An 18828-nucleotide genomic window follows, 5' to 3' on the forward strand; every position below is an offset into this window, starting at 1 on the left:
CTTTCCACTAATGTGTCAACATCAATTCCTACAACTTTATTTTCTAATTCATCTATGAAATTACAAAACTCAGAAGTCATATTTTTAATTTCTAAGAGCTCTCTCTTGTACTTTGCTCCTTTTTCATAGCATCCTGTTTTGGTTTTATGAATACAATACCTTCTTGCACTCTTTTGAGTGTGCTAATTATAAAAATTATTGATCTTCTGTTTCCTGCATTTTCTATTTCTTTTAGATTCAGCCTGTTTTATGCACAGGTGGGGCAGGGGATGGAGGAGGAACTGGTGGAGCTGTTCCACAGGTGGACTCTCAGTGAATCTGTGTATGTCCAACCTCCCTTCTTATCTATTTCACTAAGTCTCTAGAGAGTTCCATGTCCTTCTTGGTGTCCCTGAGTTATGATTTTCTTTTCCAAAACATGGTTTTAAAGGCTAGACTCTGGAAATAATACTTATGCTCAGAGCTCATCTTGGACATTTATTAATTTTGCGATTTTGGACAAATTATGTCTTTTAAATATCAGTTTTGCCTGTGAAGTAGGAATAAAATAAAATAGGAATAACTACTTCACTGAGATGTTTGGGCTAATAAGATAATGAATAGCTATTATTTGGCTTGGTGACACATAATAAAACATTCAATAAAGATTTATTGATACAGCTGCTCCATCTTCTGAAATTTGTTGAAACCTCTTATCCTTAGTAAATTCTCTTAGAGAATTCTATTTGTTTATTCCTTGTCTCGATTTTTAAATTTTCATTTCGATAACAATTTTGAAGGGAGATGATACAATTTTGAAGTACTGAATTGGAATCTCTTTTACATTTTTGCTTCATTTAAAAATAAGTAGTACTATATAGAGACATAAACGCACAGTCTCCCTTCCCATTCAATTGATGGGAATCTTTCTCCTGTGGTTAGCTTTAGAGAACTTTTATGTTCTCTTCAAGAAAGCTTCATAACGGGAGGCTGAGGCAGGAAGACGGCCAGTTCCAGGCCACTCTCTGGAACTTAGGGAGACCCTGTGTCACCAAAAAAATAAAATAAAATAAAATAAAAATAAGAATATGACTCAGTGGTAGGACACCGCCCCGTGGGTTCAATCCTCATTACTGAAAAAAAGAAAGGAAGGAAGGAAGGAAGAAAGACCTCATAGACATTTTGGTCCAGTCCTAGCTAGAACAACAGTTGCTAAGATCAACAAATTTGTTAACATCATTACTTTGTCAGACCCCTTTTAAATTTCCATCTTTCATCTCGTGGGACCTATGCAATTGCCCTATTTTCTTATAGGTGGCGCTGTAGAGAAGGGCAAAGGCCAACCCGCCCCAAGGAGCAGGAGATTGCTCCAGTAGGGGGCGTAACCCGTGCGAGCCGTACGCAACGTCAAAGGCGGAGACAACCTTCGCCCCGCCCCTCCCATCTGGCGGGGCCCTGTGATTGGAAGGAGGAACTATCTCTTGGCCACGCCGTTGGGGTGGGGGGAAGAGGGCCTCGACCGAAGGTGACGCTGAGTCGGCTGAGGTGCGGCGAGCGAGGCCGTGCAGCACTTCGGACGCTCTCCCCACATCTTTCTGCGGTGAATGGCGGCGGGATGGAGCGCGAGGGGAGCGGCGGCAGCGGGGGCTCGGCCGGACTCTTGCAGCAGATCCTCAGCCTGAAGCTCGTGCCGCGGGTGGGCAACGGGACCCTGTGCCCCAACTCCACTTCTCTCTGCTCCTTCCCAGGTACGGCCCCGCCCCGCGCCTGCGCACTGTGCGCCCGGCCGGCGGGCTGCGACCTCCTCTCCCGGAGCGAGGTTCAGGCTCCCGCAGCCCCTTCTCCGGCCACGTCCTCGCAAGTCTTCGCACGTCCCCGGGGCCCTGTCACCCGGTGCCCGCGCGGGGACTGAGGTCGGAGGGAGCGGCCGCAGGTGGACCCGGAGACCGGAGGCCGGAGGCACTGATCTTGGCTCTGCAGTTTCGAATTCGCCCGCTTCAGAGTCGCGCCGGGCTCGTTGGCGGCGCGGAATGGCGCCTGGCCTCTGCTGTTGCAGGGACCGCGGCTTGGTTGTCCCGGCCTGACCGAGCAGCGGTCAGAACTCACCTCTCCTTTGTCTCTAGCCTGTAGCTCAGCCCCTCTCCAGGAGCCCGGCTGCTGATCGCTGGTACCCAGTCCAAACCCACCCCCTCCTCCAGCTTGTCTTCCTGGGAATCAGGTTCTGAGACCTGTTGCAGGTTCTCCCACCCACGCTTTCTAGATCTTTGACAGTGGCTTTTTAACTCCTCTCACCCCCGCCTGAGCGTCTGCTTATCCTGGGGGAGGGGGAGTTTCAAAGTTCTAATACAAAATAGAATTGTTAGTACTCAGAGAGGAGGAGGAATTAACCTCCTTTAGGAAGATTAATAAAGACTTAGAGGAGAGGGCATAGTTACTTGTATTGAACCTTTAAAGGTCAGAAGACAGACCAGTGGCTGTTGAAAGGGGAGTTGGAGGTTCTCCGACAAAGTTGATTGATATCTTGAGAGATAATCAGTGAGAGAACTGGGCCTGACACAATGCAAAGGGAAGGCGGATGGAGTTGCTGACTGCAGTCCTAAACAAAGCATCTGTGATTTCTCATCTACTGGGCAGCCACTGGCAGGCGCCATTCAGTTGGCACCTGGGACTTGCTGCGTATCACCTGTCTAGCACTATTCCCTCACAGGTTGGTGAAGTAGCAAACATAATAATCTGTGTTGGGGCGAATGAAGATGTTAGTTTTTATAATCATGTCTAAAGTGAGAATCTGGCAGCTCAAGTTGTTTCAAAAGGTATTAGAACCACAACTGACCCTGAAAACAAAAATATGCAACATTCTGGAGACCCTGTCCAAAAACTGAAATGTTCATACACTACTGTGACTAGGTTACTCTGTTTTTGTTTCCTTATTTTTTCCCCAACTTAACTTAGGAAATTTTTAAACCTGGTGGAAAATTGAAAGACTAGTATAGCAAATGCCCATATGCTTAGATTCAGTGATATATTCATGCATCACTTAACTGGGGCTTGTTAAGCAGTTCTTTTTTTAAATTGAAAATCTTTTTTCCAAATTTTTTATTGGTGCATTATAGTTGTACATAATGGTGGGATTTGTTGTTACATATTTGTACATGCACACAATATCCCAATATAATTTGGCCATTCTCCAGTTTTTCTTTCATTAATCAGTTTTGTGATTATCAGTGTACCTTACAAATCTAAATGGTATAGTCTACTAGTTACTTAGGCTACATTATAATTTTATGAGACCACCGTTATATATTTTGTCTGTCATTGACTGAAACATGGGGGTGCATGACTATTTTGAACTTTTCTGTAAATACATGTGCACACACATCATGTTTTAACTTTCTTTGGAGCCCTTTCAAATGAAGTTGCAGAAGTCATGGCACTTAATGTTGGATACTTTAACATGTATCTTCTAAAACAAGGGCATTTTCTTTTATAGCTACAAAATTCCTGTCAGTCTTAAGATATTTAACATTGATCAAATAATGTTATCTAATGTATAGGCCTTACTTAAATCTCCCCTCAATTGATCAAATGTCCCCCCCCCTTTTGGGGGGGCATATGATCAAGGATCGCACATTGCATTTAGTTGTCATGTCTTTTTAGTCTCATTTAACTTAGTTCTTCTATTTTTATTTCAATTTCTTGAGACTAATACTTTTGAACAATCTAAGCCAGTTGTTTTGTAGAGTGTCTACATTCTGTGTTTGTTGATTTTTCCTCATGAATTGATTCAGATTAAACATTTTTGGTCAGAAGAGGTGATGTTTTACACTTGCTTGTGCATCGTATCAGGTGATAATGTAAGTGTGTACCTTTATTGTTAATGGTAACTTTGATCATTTTCGAAGATGATGTCTGTCACATCTCTCCACCTAAGGATACCTTAATCCTTTCATAATTAAACATCATATGTGGGTGATACTTTGGAATGGAATGTCCTATCCAGTCTGTCTGGCTTTTAGTTCTCTTTAAGAAAAGATTGAGATAAGGGATCTGGGACAATAGTTATGTCATAGTAAAGAATCTGTTGCAGTGGAAATTGTTTTGCTCTCAGAAATGGTTCTGAAAATAATAAAGTGCAACATGTTCTTGAGTTTAACATTGCTGCTATGGATATGTGAGGGTATTGATTACAAGGGGTCGTTCATTCAGCACATACACATTTGGCCAACTATGTAGATGAAGCACATAGCCCTTGACCTCAAGTTCGGTGATCAAAATGTGGTCGTAAGTGCATGTCCTCCTGGCTATGTCTCATCCTTAGCTGTTATGCTTGGTGTAATGGGTGCATGAAGTTTGACCATGTTTGAGGTAGCAAACCCTGCTCACCATGAATGTCATTCAGTGTCCTGAATCTGGCATCCCTTCTGTTTTGATCCCACAGAAAAGGTTGCTTTGCAGTTTATGCCAGCTCATTATGGTAAAGTCATTGCTCTGAAATATTCTGTGGTTTATCTTTACCAGGAAATTTTGAATTGATTTTTTTTAACCCGCATTTCCAACTTAGGCTTTTAGATTTCTGCCTAACTCTTCTTATTCCTTCTTATTTGTTATCTTTTTTTTTTTTTTTTTTGATGGGGGCGGTACCAGGAATTGAACTCAGTGGCACTCGACCACTGAGCCCCATCCCCATCCCTATTTTGTATTTTATCTAGAGACAGAGTCTCACTGAGTTGCTTAGCGCCTTGCCTTTGCTGAGGCTGGCTTTGAACTCTCGATCCTCCTGCCTCAGCCTTCTTACAGGCATGCCCCACTGTGCCTGGCTTTGTTGTCATTTTTAACAAATTTGAATACCAGGAGAGGTAGATCTTGTGTCAGGAGTGGCATTCATCTTCTGAAGATAAGAAGTTCACTAAATCAGTGGCAAAGTGTATTTTGTGATAATAAACTGAAACCCAGCACTGTTTTGCTTTTGCTGCTGCTGGAATCAAGAATGGGTCATACCCAGAAAAAAAAAAAAGGGTCACATTTGGACCTGTCATTTCTTCATTTATTCAACAAATGTTTTCTCAGTATCTGTTGTGTGCTTGTTGTTTCCTGGGCACCATTTTTAGCCTTGATGAACAAAACAAAGTCCCTTCCACTTAGAGCTTTCATCCCAATGGGGAAAGAGAAAGAATGGAATGGAATGGAATAGCTAGTGGTGAGTGTGTGTGACGGGCATAGGAAGTGGCGGGCTGTGTATGTGTAAGGGGATGTGGACAGCTTTACATCAGTGGAGCAGGAAGGCCTTGATGATGGCATTGGAGCAGAGATCTGAGGGAAGCGAGAAAAACGGAAGTGTAGGCAAGGGGGCTCCAGAGTCAGAGGCTCCTTTCAGCTGGCGCTGTTCCCTTTTCTGACCTTATGTTCCAGGTCAAACAAGTAGGTGAAGTCAGCCAGTTTTTCTAAATGTGGGGTTCTGCATAGACTAGGAGACATCCAGTGTGCCTGAGTGGAATGTGGGATAGGAAGAGAGGAGAGGAAGAGAGGTCAGATCCTGGAGGGCAGTCTTGGAGGACTTGAGTAGAGGAGGAAGAAGGGATGATCTGACTTGCTTTTTTGTCAGTAGGTTTTAGTATATTTCAGAGTTGTACAGCTATCTCCACATTCAGTTTGAAAATATGTTCATCACCCCTACAGGAAACCTGACTCCAATAACAGTGACTGGCCTTGTGTGGAGAAAAGATGCAAGGTCACATCAGGACAAACAAGGTCTGACCAGACCTGGACCAAGAGAGGGGTGAGACAGGCCAGGGATAAGTGGGCCAGCTGGCAGTAGTGTCAGGAGAGGTGACAGACCACAGTGGGAGTTTCAAAAGCAAGTTGTTGTGTTAGAGAGGAGGGGAAGGGACAGACAGATCTCCTTTCAGGTAGATGAGATTTATCAAGAGATGGGTCTCCATTGGACAGTGGAGAGATGCAGGTTGCTGGGTGATGAACCTCGAGGCAGTTTGACTCCAGCATGGAGTTGGAGGGTCCAGTAGGACTCTCATCCCCAGGACCGATGTGGTGTACTTAGAACCCTGACTTTAAACCAGGTGTGGTGGCTCAGGCCTGTAATCTTCATTTGGTACTGGGTATTGAACCCAGGGACACTGTACTACTGATCTACATCCCTAGCTCTTTAAAAAAAAAAAAAAAAAAAAAAAATGGTACTAGGAATTGAACCCAGGGGCACTTAACATCCCCAGCCCTTTTTAAATTTTTTTATTTGGAGACATGGTCTTACAAAATTGCTTGGGTCCTCTTAAGTTGCTAAAACTGGCTTCGAACTTGGAATTCTCCTGTCTTGGCCTTTGTGTCGCTGGGATTGCAGGTGTACACCACACCTGGCAGGTTTGGCCCTCTTGCACTCTGTCCATCTCTCTTCCCCTCAGTCTGACACTTCTGCAATGTTACGACACAGCATGAATGCCCTTACCAGATGTGTCCCCCACCCCCGTAATAGGACATAGGGATGGAATGCAGGGGTGCTGGAGCACTGAACTAGCCACAGCTCTTTTTTTTTTTTTTTTTTAGTTCTAGACAGACACAATACCTTTATTCATTTTATGTGGTGCTGAGAATCGAACCCAGTGACTCACACATACGAGGCAAGCGCTCTACCACTGAGCCACAGTCCCAGCTCCCCTTTTTTAAAATTTTGAGGCAGGGCCTCACTAAGTTGCTGAGACTGGCCTCAAATTTGCCATCCTCCTCTTCCCAAGTTGCTGGGATTATAGGCATGTACTCCCACACTTGACTGTAAGATGTAGCTTCTCAGTCCTAAACTCAGCTTCCAGAACCGTGAGCCAAAACATTTCTGTTGGAGCAGCACAGAACAGACCAACATAGCTGCCAGGGTAAACAGAACTGAAGATAATGCACTTGATTTGAAGCAGTGAGCAAGGAATACTGTAAGATATGTAGACAAATATTTTTGACAGTGTATTGAGCCAGGGAGATGAAAGTGCTATATGGCAATCAATAAATGGCTATTGGTGGAAAATTAAGGTGCAATAGATTAAAGGGAAATCACTTAGGTTTTAAAAAAGCATTTTATAGATTTATATAGTTTGCCTTTGCAATTAGAGTCCTGAAATAATCCCATCCATCAGAAAAGTGCTTTTATAAACTGTACTACTCATCAAATAAAATCTTTTTTTACTACTTGAAGTGACTTAAGTGGCACTATATAAAATATGTAGACACTGAAGTAGCAGGTGGACGTGGCTCAGGGCTGTAGGGGTGGATGCTTCCCCTCTCTGAAACTCAGGGAAGTGCCGACCTGCTATAACCTGTTTACAAATTGGCCTTTAAGCTTTTAGAGGAGTTGGAATGTGGGTTTTAGTGTAGTGGGTCTGCTTGGCAGGTGCCATGCTCCAGGGGAGGTGGGAATGGTGTCTTAGCTCATGCTGGCGTTAAGGACACAAATACCATAAATTGCTTAAACAGCAGACATTTGTTTTCTCAGTTCTGGAGGCTGAAAGTCTTGAGATGAGGTTGCCACCCTTGTCAGGTTCTGTTAGGCCTGCTTTGCTGGCTTGCAGGAGGCTGCCTTGTTGCTGTATCTTCACATGGCAAGAGGGTCCGGGGAGGGGGAGAGAGAGAGAGAAAGGGAAAGAAAGAGATTAGGATCATCTCTCTTCTTAGAGATTGGAATCCCTCTTCTTACAATGTCACAATCCTATCAGATATTTATTTATTTAGTACTGGGGATTGAACCCTGGGACACTGAGCTACTATTTGTATTTCTGTATAATATTTACTTAATTTTTTAAGCTTGGGATGTGAGTATTAAATCACCTTATACTTCATATTTCATGATTTAAATGTGTTTTGTTTGTTTGTTTTTTGGTACCAGGGATTGGACCACTGAGCCACATCTCCAGCCCTATTGTTTTTGTATTTTATGTAGAGACGGGGCCTCACTGAGTTGTTTAGTGCCTCAGGCTCCCGAGCCACTGGGATTACAGGCATGTGCCACCATGCCCGGCTTTAAATGTGTTTTTAATAGAATTTGCAAAGCACTAAAATAGGCCTGTTATTTTGACAGGGTCGCCTTAAGTTGCTGAGGCTGGCGGAGATGCTGCTGCAGGGGAAATGGAAGTAGGCTTGATGGAGGAGCCTGCTGGGTTAGGCTGAGCACCTGTGGGCAGCTTATGAGGATAGCTAGTGTGTTTCCTAAGGGGCCTGATACAAGTTTTTTGTTTCTGTTTTTTTGGGATTTTTTTGGTACTGGAAATTGAACACAGGGCACTGAACAACTGAGCCACATCCCCAGCCCTCTTTAAATATTTTGTTTAGAGACAATGTCTGGCTGAGTCACCTAGGGCCTCACTAAGTTGCCTAAGTTGCTCCTGCCTTAACCTCCTGAGCTGTTGGGATTACAGGCATGTGTCACTGCATCCAGTTGGTGCAGTTTTTTTTAATACGTAATTGGTAATCAACTATTTCAACATGGGCTTCGAGTGTAGCTCACAGCTCAGTGGTAGAGTGTGTGCTTATCATTCATGAGGCCCTGGGTTCAATCCCCAGCCCCAAAAAAGGGTTGGGGGAGGGTGCCTGAATTTCAGTCATTTTAAGAGTGGGTAGATGCTCTCCCTAGGAACCAGCTCTTCTAACCTGCCTTATTACTTACTTGCCATTTGTCTTCAAGTCAAACGTTTATATTTTCTGGTATTTATTTTTCAGCTTAAAGAGCTTTGGTATCCTGCAGGATGCAGTGGTGCACGCCTGTAATCCCAGTGGCTTGGGAGGCTGAGGCAGAATGGTTGCAAGTTCAAAGCCAACTTCAGCCACTTAGTGAGACCTGTCACAGTACCCAAATAGTAATAATGGAACTGAGGTTGTGGCTTGGTGGTAGAGTGCTTGCCTAGAACGTGTGAGGCACTGGGTTCAATCCTAAGCACCACATAAAAAATAAATATATGAAGGTGTAGTGTCCACCTACAACTAAAAAAAATAAATTCTAAAAAATAATAATAATAAAAAGAGCTGGGTATGTGGCTCAGTGGTTAGGCATCCTCCCTGGGTTCAATTCCTGGTACAAAAAAAGAAAGAGCTTTGCTACCCTAATAGCAGGCGATGGCTTGATATTTACTCATTGTCTTTTAGATGACTGTTGAATGAATACAATTGTATAGCTTTTCCATTTTAGAAGACTGGATAATTGAAGATGGGAAAGGGCAACAGGCATTGGCTGCATATCAGGCTATTCAGTTTTGGTATTCGGATTTGTGCTTTGCATGGTTGAAAAATTATTTAGGTTTTTTTTTTTTTTTTTTTTTTTTTTTTTTTTTTTTTTTTTTGGTGCTGGGGATTGAACCCTGGGCCTTGAGCTTGCAAGGCAAGCACTCTACCCACTGAGCTATATCCCCAGCCCCTATTTAGGTTTTTTTACGGATCTAAATGGTTTTTCAGTTTGAGGCTGGAGGTAGCTTGGCAGGGGTTGGTGAACCTTTTCTGTGAAGAGCTAAAAAGTAAATACTTGTAGGCATTGCAGGCCATGTGGTCTCTGTCCCTGTTATCCAGCTGTGTTAGTCAGCTTTTCATCACTGTGACCAAAATACCTGACAACTTAGAGGAGGAAAAGTTTATTTTAGCTGATGGTTCTAGAGCTATAGTTTGTGGCTGGCCGAGTCCTTTGCTCTGGGCCCAGGTGAGGCAGAAGTACATCATGGCTGAAGGGCCTGGCAGAGAAGCTGCTCAGCTCGGGCAGGGTCAGGAAGGGAGTGTGGGCACTGCAGGGAAGATGGACCCTTCCAGGTGCACCCCCAGTGACCACCTCCTCCAGCCACATCCACCTTGCTATAGTTAATGCCCAGTCAGATCATTCAAGTTGGAATGGACTGATTCAATTACAGCCCTCATAATCCTAACGTTTCACATCTGAACATTTCTACATTGATACCAGAGGTTTTGGGGGGAACCTCGTATCCAAACCATATCATCAGCTTTGCCCTTGAAAGTGGAAAACTGTCATAGACAATGCTTAAATGAACAGATGTGGGTGTAAAGAAGTTTTGATGTTTATAGTTTTTGAGTGGATTCAAATAAGTCCTTATGTACAAAAACAGGTGGTGGCCTGTGAGTGGTCATTTGCTGAACCTGCTAAAACCATCAGTATTTGGACATATGACTGATCAACCTATAGTGCAACTGAACAATTTCGAAAATGAAGTAACTGGGTACGACGAGGCCCCTTTGTGGTGATTGCCCTGGGAAGGTGAGTGATTCTCAGCCTGCCTTTCTTTTTCCTCACAGAGATGTGGTATGGTGTGTTCCTGTGGGCACTGGTGTCCTCCCTCTTCTTTCATGTCCCTGCTGGATTATTGGCCCTCTTCACTCTCAGACATCACAAATATGGTAGGTTCATGTCTGTAAGCATCCTGTTGATGGGCATCGTGGGACCAATTACTGCTGGAATCTTGACAAGTATGTCAGACTTAAAATACCAGTCAAAAATGCTTAATGTGATAAGTCAGTTAATATCAGGACTCATTTTAGAGACTTATCTGTGTAGGATGAATACTAAAGAGTCTCTTTCAACCATAGGTCCTATTCCTTAGTGTACTGTGTTTTCTTACTCCTAAACATTTTTTGTTTGGCTAATCTTTGACTACCTGATTTGTGTTCTGGTTATTTCCTGCCCCCCTGCCCCTTAGGACTTTCTCAAAAATAACTGGAGAAACATGGATATTTTATCCATCAGTTATTTTTAAACCTGTGCTTTCTTTTTGTTTTGTTCTTTGACTTTGGTTCATGTCACAGGACACAATTACAGGGATGAGAATAAGTTTAAATTATTTTTAAGCTCATACATAATAGCATATAGACATGTTTTATATAAATTGCAAACTATAAGCAAATTAAAAATTATGATTTATGTTAATAACCACTATGGTTTGCATTTTGGTGTTTTTTTAGGTATACATATAAACATAAATATATTCATAAAACATACAGAAACCTTTAATGATCCCACTAACTTGTCACTTTATTTTTATCGCTGTGAATTTAAACCTTGAGCTTTAAGCAGGAATTTCTCTTAAGTCAAAGAGACCAGAAATTTCTCTTGGTCTCTTTGACTTGTTTGTTTTTTGTTTTGCTTTTATTTTGTTTTGAGGCAGTGTGACCCAATTTCTCTGTGTTGATGGCAACACCAATCGCAGTTGTAGAGACATCTGCTGCCGTGTCTGCACTGGGTTACTGGCCCGGGGACCAGTCTCAGTTTTCTTATCAGTAAAATAGGGATAATACTGCCAGGCATGGTGGCACACGCCTGGAATCCCAGTGACTGGGGAGGCTGTGGTAGGAGGATTGAAAGTTCAAAGCCAGCCTCAGCAACTTATTGAGACCATGTCATGGTACAAAAAATAATAATAAAAAGGGCTGGGAATGTGGCTTAATTGCTAAGTACCCCTGGGTTCAATCCCTGGTACCAAAAAATTAAAAAAATACAAATAAATAAATCCCACTTTAGGGCCCAGTTCAAAGCTTCTTTCCACCCATCTCACTCTTTTGTGGAAGCCATGTTACAAAGAGGCCCAATGAGATGTGCTTTCAGAAATTAGTGATACTGAATGCCAGTGGAGGTAGACGTTTTAAAGTATCAAATGTTCAAGGCAACCAGCTTTTGGTTAATTATTGTTAACCAAATTTGGTTAATTATTCTTCATGTTCATATATGTTAATATGTTTTCATATCACATTTATGAAATGTGTAGATTTGCTTTTTTGTGGTGCTGGGAATCAAACCATGGCCTTGAGCAACACCTCCCACCCAAAGGTGAAAACATTTGATTGAGATACTTCATATTATCTTGAATTACTAAAAATCTGTTTCTGTCTTGTGTTCTCTAAATACCTTTAGAATAGGGACCACACCTTACAAGACAAAGAAATGTTCTGAAAAAAATACTTGAATGAGTAAACACTCTGTGACCAAGGAGAAAGTTGTTGGGAGCGTGTGAGGGGGTGCCATCTGGAAATGAGGATTTGTCCTTTACAAACTAATGAAATGTTGATTTTCTTAGTATAATGCTGAGTCTCTATAGCAACTCAGGTGGATATCTGAGTAGAGACAGGTGTTTTTGATGTTTTGTTCTTAATTTCTAGGAAATTACAGTGACTAGTGTAGGAAAAGTTAATAGCATGAGACTAAAGCAGAATCCTTAAGTGTCTCTGCTTTTGTTCCCTTTAAGAACTTTGGGGCTTAGACTAGGTCCTTTTTTCTTCCTTTACCACCCCACTACTCTTCCGCTTCTTGAAGGGAACCCTGAAGATAACAGGGTGGAGCAGGGATTCCCTGTGGCCTGAACATTTCTTGCTCAGTCTCACTCAGAAGATTGTCATTTATTGCCAGGAATTTATTAGGTACCTCTTAAACGCTGGGCATGGGGCTAATTGGCACTGGAATCAGATGTTTTTGAGTTCACAGGTCATGAAGAAATTGCTGGCTTTGTGATCTTATTACTTCCAGATTATTCTATTCAGTAAATCTAGGGGACTGAGTTTTATGGAGTCCACATCTAAAATCACAGTTCAGTGATTTGCAAACCATGTAAAGAATGTGTAACTAGAATAGTCTTGGGGACTGGGCATGAGAATTACAAGTTTGAGGCCAACCTAGGCAACATAGTGAGATCTTGCCTTGAAAAAACAAATAACAATAAAACCTTGGGTGATCAGTGGAAATAGGGGAAACAAAACATTTCTATAGTAGTTAAATTTTAATGTAAAAAATTTGGAACATTCTACTTACAGTAGAATTTTAAGTGCTATATATCTTCATGATTTTGTTGACCTCATTTTTTTTTTTTTTTTTTTTTTTCAATGTACTTGACTTTTCAAACCAGGTGCAGCAATTGCTGGAGTTTACCGAGCAGCAGGGAAGGAGATGATACCATTTGAAGCCTTGACCTTGGGCACTGGACAGACATTCTGTGTAGTGGTGGTCTCCTTTTTACGGATTTTAGCTACTCTCTAGCACAAACCCTTATGCTGTGATATCCAACCCACATTTTCTAGAATCCTCAGAATACATGATGGAGGGTAGTGTATTTTATTTCTTCAAGTGGAAGCAACTCGGTTCAACAGGAATGTGAAGAACATTTCAGACCTTTCTTCAGTTTGAAGCTGCAGCAGTTGAAGATCTTTATGAACTATCATTCTCAACCAAAACAAGTTTCTTGGCCTTTTTTTTTGTAGATTAAGTTTTACACACATACCTTTACCTAAGACAGGCCAGCTGTGCCTTTGGGTTGGCCTCCCTTACACTGGAATATCCCTTACTAAATTTGGTGAGAAAATACATATTTCATGAATGTTGTATATTTCAGAGAAACTGGGCAATATAGGTATATTTCACATGAATAGAATATGCTGCATTAAAATCTTAGTTAATCTAATCTTGATTAAAATTTGGCAAACTCTTCTTTCACTGTATCTTCATGACAGTAAAGCCAACTAGGTTTTGGCTGAGTATAGCTTTGATAGCAAATTTGGTGAAATATAGTAGGAAATAAATTGAAGTATAACTTAAGTAGTGGCTTTGGTCCCACTGTTAAAATAGATAACTGGTAAGAATGTGACATTTTATGTATAACTATCTTGACCTCTGATTTTTTAATATTTTGAGAGATGTGAGTTGGGTTTTTTTTATTTGATCAAAAGAAGCTAGCTAATTGACTTTGACTTTTTTTTTTTTTTTTTTTTTTTTTTTTTTTTAAGAGACAGGGTCTTGCTATGTGGCCTTGCTGGCCCCAAATGCCTAGGCTCAAGTAATCCTCCTGCCTGCGCTTCCTGAGAAGCTGGGGCTACAGGCATGCCCCATTACACCTGGCTGACACTTTGAAAAAAAAGAATTCTTATACTTATTCTTAATGCTTTTATTTTGACTAATTTTATTTAGTTTAATTAGAAATATATATATATATATACCTTTTTAAGCAGTTGAGTTGAAAATTTTAAGCAAGATTGTTTAGAATACTCTCCCGATGCTGAGGCATGAATAAGATACTTAAAACATTCTGCTATAGATTTTATTAGTGACTGGGATTTATTGATGACTTCAGAAAATTATAGAAATACAGCTGAAGCTAGAGTTATTGATAATTGATTCTTAGTCTCTTTAGTCTTTTTTTTTCTTTTTTCTTTTGTGATGCTGGGGATTGAACCCAGGGCCTTGTGCATGCGAGGAAAGCACTCTACAAACTGAGCTATATCCCGCGAGGAAAGCACTCTACAAACTGAGCTATATCCCTAGCCCGATTCTTTAGTCTTGTGTGTTTACCTGGTGGTGGCTCTTCAGCCCACTTGTGCAGTATCAGCTCCCACTAAGTGCCTAAAGTTTGATTTTCAAATCTGTCCCCATTCTGCCCTTTATACTTATATTCAAGAGAATTTATACCTTAAGGAGAATTAAATATCAGGTTTTATGAACTCAGTTTTAGCTATTTTAATTTTTATCCTGCTGTCTTTCTTTTTTATTAAAAGGCCTGAAAACTGTGACCTTCAAAAGGGAAAGGATTGCAAAAATTAAGTAACTTGATCCTTACCACCTAAACTGTTATATATAGATACAATCAATGTTGTTACCTGTTTTCAAAATAATTTCTGATAATTAACCCTGACGTTTTTTCCTCTTTCTACATTTTTATTGGTGCATTATAGTTGTACATAATGTTGGGATTTATTGCTACATATTTGTGTGCACACAATATAACAATATAATTTGGCCAGTATCGCTCCCCAGCACTTTCCCTCTCTCTGTCCTTAACTTTGACATTTTTAAAAAAAGGAGAACTTTCATTATGAGATTAAGGCTAACAACTCATGAGGTCATATACACATGAATCTATTCCATTTAAAACAAAATGCACTCTGGCTTCTGATTAGAAGTAGCCAGGAGAACATTTTGCCAGTGAAAGTTATAGAGAAAAATTATAAAGGAATTGCAAAATTAAATGGACATTTTCTTTTAACAAATTAGACCACTTGTCAAATTGAGTACAGCTAAATTTCCTTTCAAAATCCCCCACAAAAAACTCAAATCTAAGCTGGGCATGGTGGTACATGCCTGTAATCCCAGTGACTCAGGAGGCTGAGGCAGAAGGATCACAAGTTCAGGTCCTGTTCAGAGAACTTGGTGAGACCCTGTCTCAAAATAAGTGGAAAAGACTGGGGTGGTAGCTCAGTGGTAGAACACTCCTGGGTTCAGGCCTCAGTACTGCAAAAAAAGAAGCTCAAATCTTTCTTCCAACAAATATTTAAAAATTATAGTTTTTGGTTTAAGAAATACAGGTATTATACCCCTCCTTATGGGAAATGGTTTTGATCATCTCTATTGAAGAATGCTGCTTTCTTGCCTAAAACATACTTTTGGATATGTCACAAACATGTGGGCCAGTAGTTGGGTCCTTCCCCCTGAAATCTCATTTTTGAGCATATTGATCCATGATTAAAATGTTAGTACTTTTTTTTTTTTAAGAGCCAAGACAAAAATTTAGGCATTTTGAAAGCTATTTCCACCTGTTTCTTGTTTGATTATTACTCTTTAAAAACTTAAATATAAATTGTATCTTCAAATTGTTAAATGTTTCCTCCATCCCAGTATGTGAAGCATTTTCTTGTGAATAAATGTATAGATTGAGCTGTGTAGCTTGAAATGTTTTCAGGGGAAAACTATATGAATGCTAAACAAAGAATGTATTCTACTTTGGTTTTCTCTTTTCCTCCCTTTTTCTTTCTCTCTTCCTTGTCACAAATACAGATTTATTTGCAGGTAGTTGCTCAGATGAAGAATGTTGGCATTTATGTTGAACATTTTACCTTATATAGTTTTTTGAGAATTTTTGCCAACGACTGACTTTCTTAGACACACATGTAACCACCACTCCTCCAGCTGTGCTTCTACTCCCCCACCCCTTTTTTAATGTGGGGAGGCAGCTCCCAACCATTAAAGCTGATTTCTTGATTCTTTAATAGGATTCTGGGGTAAAGGTATTTTGTGAACTTAAGTTGAAAATAAAAGTATAATGAATATTATGAGAAAGATCTTTCTCTGTGCTATTAACTTATTTTTTTTTTTTTTGCAGCAAGATAGTAATTCTCATGAAATGTTTAAACTAACGAGAAACAGTTCTTGCAAATAATGAACTTTAAATCCATCTGTATGTCTTTTCAGTTTTCAATGGTATGTTGACTTTTGATTCCAATGTCGTTCTGATTGCTCTGCTTTGTATAAAGTTCTTATTACACTGCAGCACACACCGCCCGTCCCTGAGGAACCATTTCCTGGAATGTGAAGCCCTGGTGCCATCAGTAATCAACATGCAGAACGTTTTGTGAACTTGCATTTCTTTTTGTACATTCTGTAAGGCTGGTTGTGACCAAAATCAGCATAACATTTTGTATTAGGTTATTTCACTTACTCTATGGTCAAAAGGATCAAATCTTTGTATGATAGAAAATTATTTAAATTTTATTTTTCTATTGACATTTCTAATTCAAGTGTAAATGTTTATCAATAAAGAATTACTTTAAATCCTGTGAGTTGGAACTGCATTTCTTTTTCAGTGGCTAATGAGTTTAATCTTTTGTAATAAAGTTGTGTGACTTTAGTTTTTGGTATTTTTAGTAACAGTATTTAACGTGTATGTTGAACTTTATGTTCAACTTTTTACTAATTTATAGGAAAATCCTTGTTCAGAGGTGTGATTAAGCTGTATTTACATATGCATTTGATACCTTAACTCCACATTGTGGGCCATGTATTACCATGTTAATTTGTGTGATTCTATGCTGAGATGGTTGAATATTGATAAAATGTGTGAAAAATTAATAATTTCAATAGTAAGCCTACCTGAAGAGATTACTCCAGATTAGGCTAATTTAATGACCTTTGTGACATAATAAATCTTTCTGTTCTGCCATTTTCAGCAAGTTGGATTATCCAATTTGAGTAGTTTACCTCATAGTCATAAAATGACTGGCACAGTTGCTGACATTGTAGACGTAGGTTGTCTGGCAGGGGACTGCCCATCCATTCTAACTCTTTTTATTGAGGTTTAACAGGCAATAGAATACAAAACCTTAAATGTATAACTTGATAACTTTTTACATACATATACTTAACATGACTACCACTCAGTTCAAGAGACAAGATGATTCCAACACCCAACAAGAGTGCAGAGCAGAGGACATGTACACAGTTTGACCAGAAGCCCCCAAGATTATGGGTATTCAGGACACAACGGGAGGAACTTTCAGTTTCCAAAGAACTACAATGAGAAGCCAGGGCAGTGGTATGTGGCTGTAATCTCAGTGGTTTGGGCAACTGGGGAAAGAGGGTTTTGAGTTCAAGGTTAGTGAGACCCAAGCTCACTAACAAAACTCAGTTGCAACTGCATATCCTGCAGTCAGACCCGTAAGGTGTTGGAAAGGGTGTGGGGAAACTGTTTTGGAAAACAGCTTGGCAATTCCTCAAAAGGTAAAGCTACATGACAATTCCTCTTCTAGGTGTTCCTAAGGAAATGAGCTTTGAAAATGTCATGTTAAGAGCCAGGTATGGTGGCCCCTGCCTATAATCCCAGCAGCTCAGGAAGCTGAGGCAGGATCACAGGTTCAAGGCCAGTTTCAGCAACTTTGTGAGGCTGTCAGTAACTACCCTGTCTCAAAAAATAAAAAGTGCTTGGGATGTGGCTCAGTGGCTAAGCACCCTTGGCTGCACTCCCTGGTACCAAAAAGAGAAGGAAAGAAAAATGTCACAAAAGTCCACACATTGTATGATTCTATTACGTGGAATGTTCAGATACTGGTGGTGATCAGGCAAAACTGGGGGATGACTAATGAGTGCAGGGTTTCTTTTGGGGGTGATAATTGTTCAAGGCTTTGAACATATATGAAAATCTGTGTTGTACACTTTTTAAGCAGATTTCTTTGATAATCTGGATTATATCTCAATCAGGCTGGTTTTTAAAAAAGTTTGCTGGTATACAGCCACCTGTAGGGTCTCTACTCACAGCTACTTGCCTACTCTATTCCCTGATTTAGATCACTCTAGGGCTGGATGACTTAGATCCAGCCTAGTCCAGAGTATCAGTGAGAAGCAACTTTCAGTTGAAAAAACCCCTCACATTTTACAAAGTGTGGAACAAATAGCATGGCAGTCATCGATGTCTCATCTGCATTTGCTTCTGATTACTGCATCCCATAATTGGATTATAATTAAAATGTTTCATGTGAAAAAGTAAAGATTATATATGGTTGTACTATAATATGGATCAACTTGAAAGATCCATGTGGATGTCTGCATTCTAGAATACAGTGGGTTCTAGTTATTGACAGTAGTTACACTTATACTCTTGTCTCTAACACTACATTAGCAAGTACTGAACCACTGCTCCGTGGTTTTAGGCACCTATGAGCTTCTGGTCACAACACTTTTATCAAATGATCAGTACATAACCTTGTTTTATGTATGTTTCTGTCCAAAGAGACCTTATTTAATACACCTATTTCTTGCAAATAATTATATGCAGTATTTCTTTACAATATAACAAAATCTCAATTACAGCATTTTGGTACAAAGTACTTTTGTGTACTGAAATTGTACTACTTTTTCATAGTCATACACATACAGTACATATACATAGTACAGAAAACAGTCTGACATACTGCACAGTTCTCACAGTAAACCCAGCACTGTGAACACATACTGTATAGTATAGTAATACAATAAAGTCTTGAAAAAAATTAAAAGATTATGCATTTAAGGTTTTAAAAAACATTAAAAGCTTACTGTTAATGGAGCTGCAGGATGTGGAGGGG

The 18828-nt window shown here is 40.2% G+C and overlaps 1 protein-coding gene across 4 annotated transcripts; it reads left to right on the top strand.

The window, feature by feature from the left end:
* Nucleotides 1–1436: 1436 nt before the first annotated feature.
* Nucleotides 1437–14222, top strand: TMEM170A (transmembrane protein 170A). Of its 4 annotated transcripts, none has more exons than XM_079117349.1 (3): nucleotides 1437–1727; nucleotides 10261–10431; nucleotides 12855–14222. In XM_079117349.1, exons 1-3 carry the CDS (start codon nucleotides 1595–1597, stop codon nucleotides 12983–12985), a joined length of 435 nt encoding a protein of 144 aa, XP_078973475.1. In that variant the 5' UTR covers nucleotides 1437–1594; the 3' UTR covers nucleotides 12986–14222. The 4 variants fall into 4 exon arrangements, with proteins under 4 accessions (XP_078973475.1, XP_078973472.1, XP_078973473.1 ...); XM_079117346.1 differs by having other exon boundaries at nucleotides 1459–1727; nucleotides 10261–10362; XM_079117347.1 differs by lacking the exon at nucleotides 1437–1727 and adding an exon at nucleotides 1734–2686.
* The last annotated feature ends 4606 nt before the right edge of the window (nucleotides 14223–18828 follow it).

Source organism: Sciurus vulgaris (assembly GCF_902686455.1).
Source record: "Sciurus vulgaris genome assembly, chromosome: 17".
In the NCBI taxonomy this organism is placed as follows: domain Eukaryota; kingdom Metazoa; phylum Chordata; class Mammalia; order Rodentia; family Sciuridae; genus Sciurus; species Sciurus vulgaris.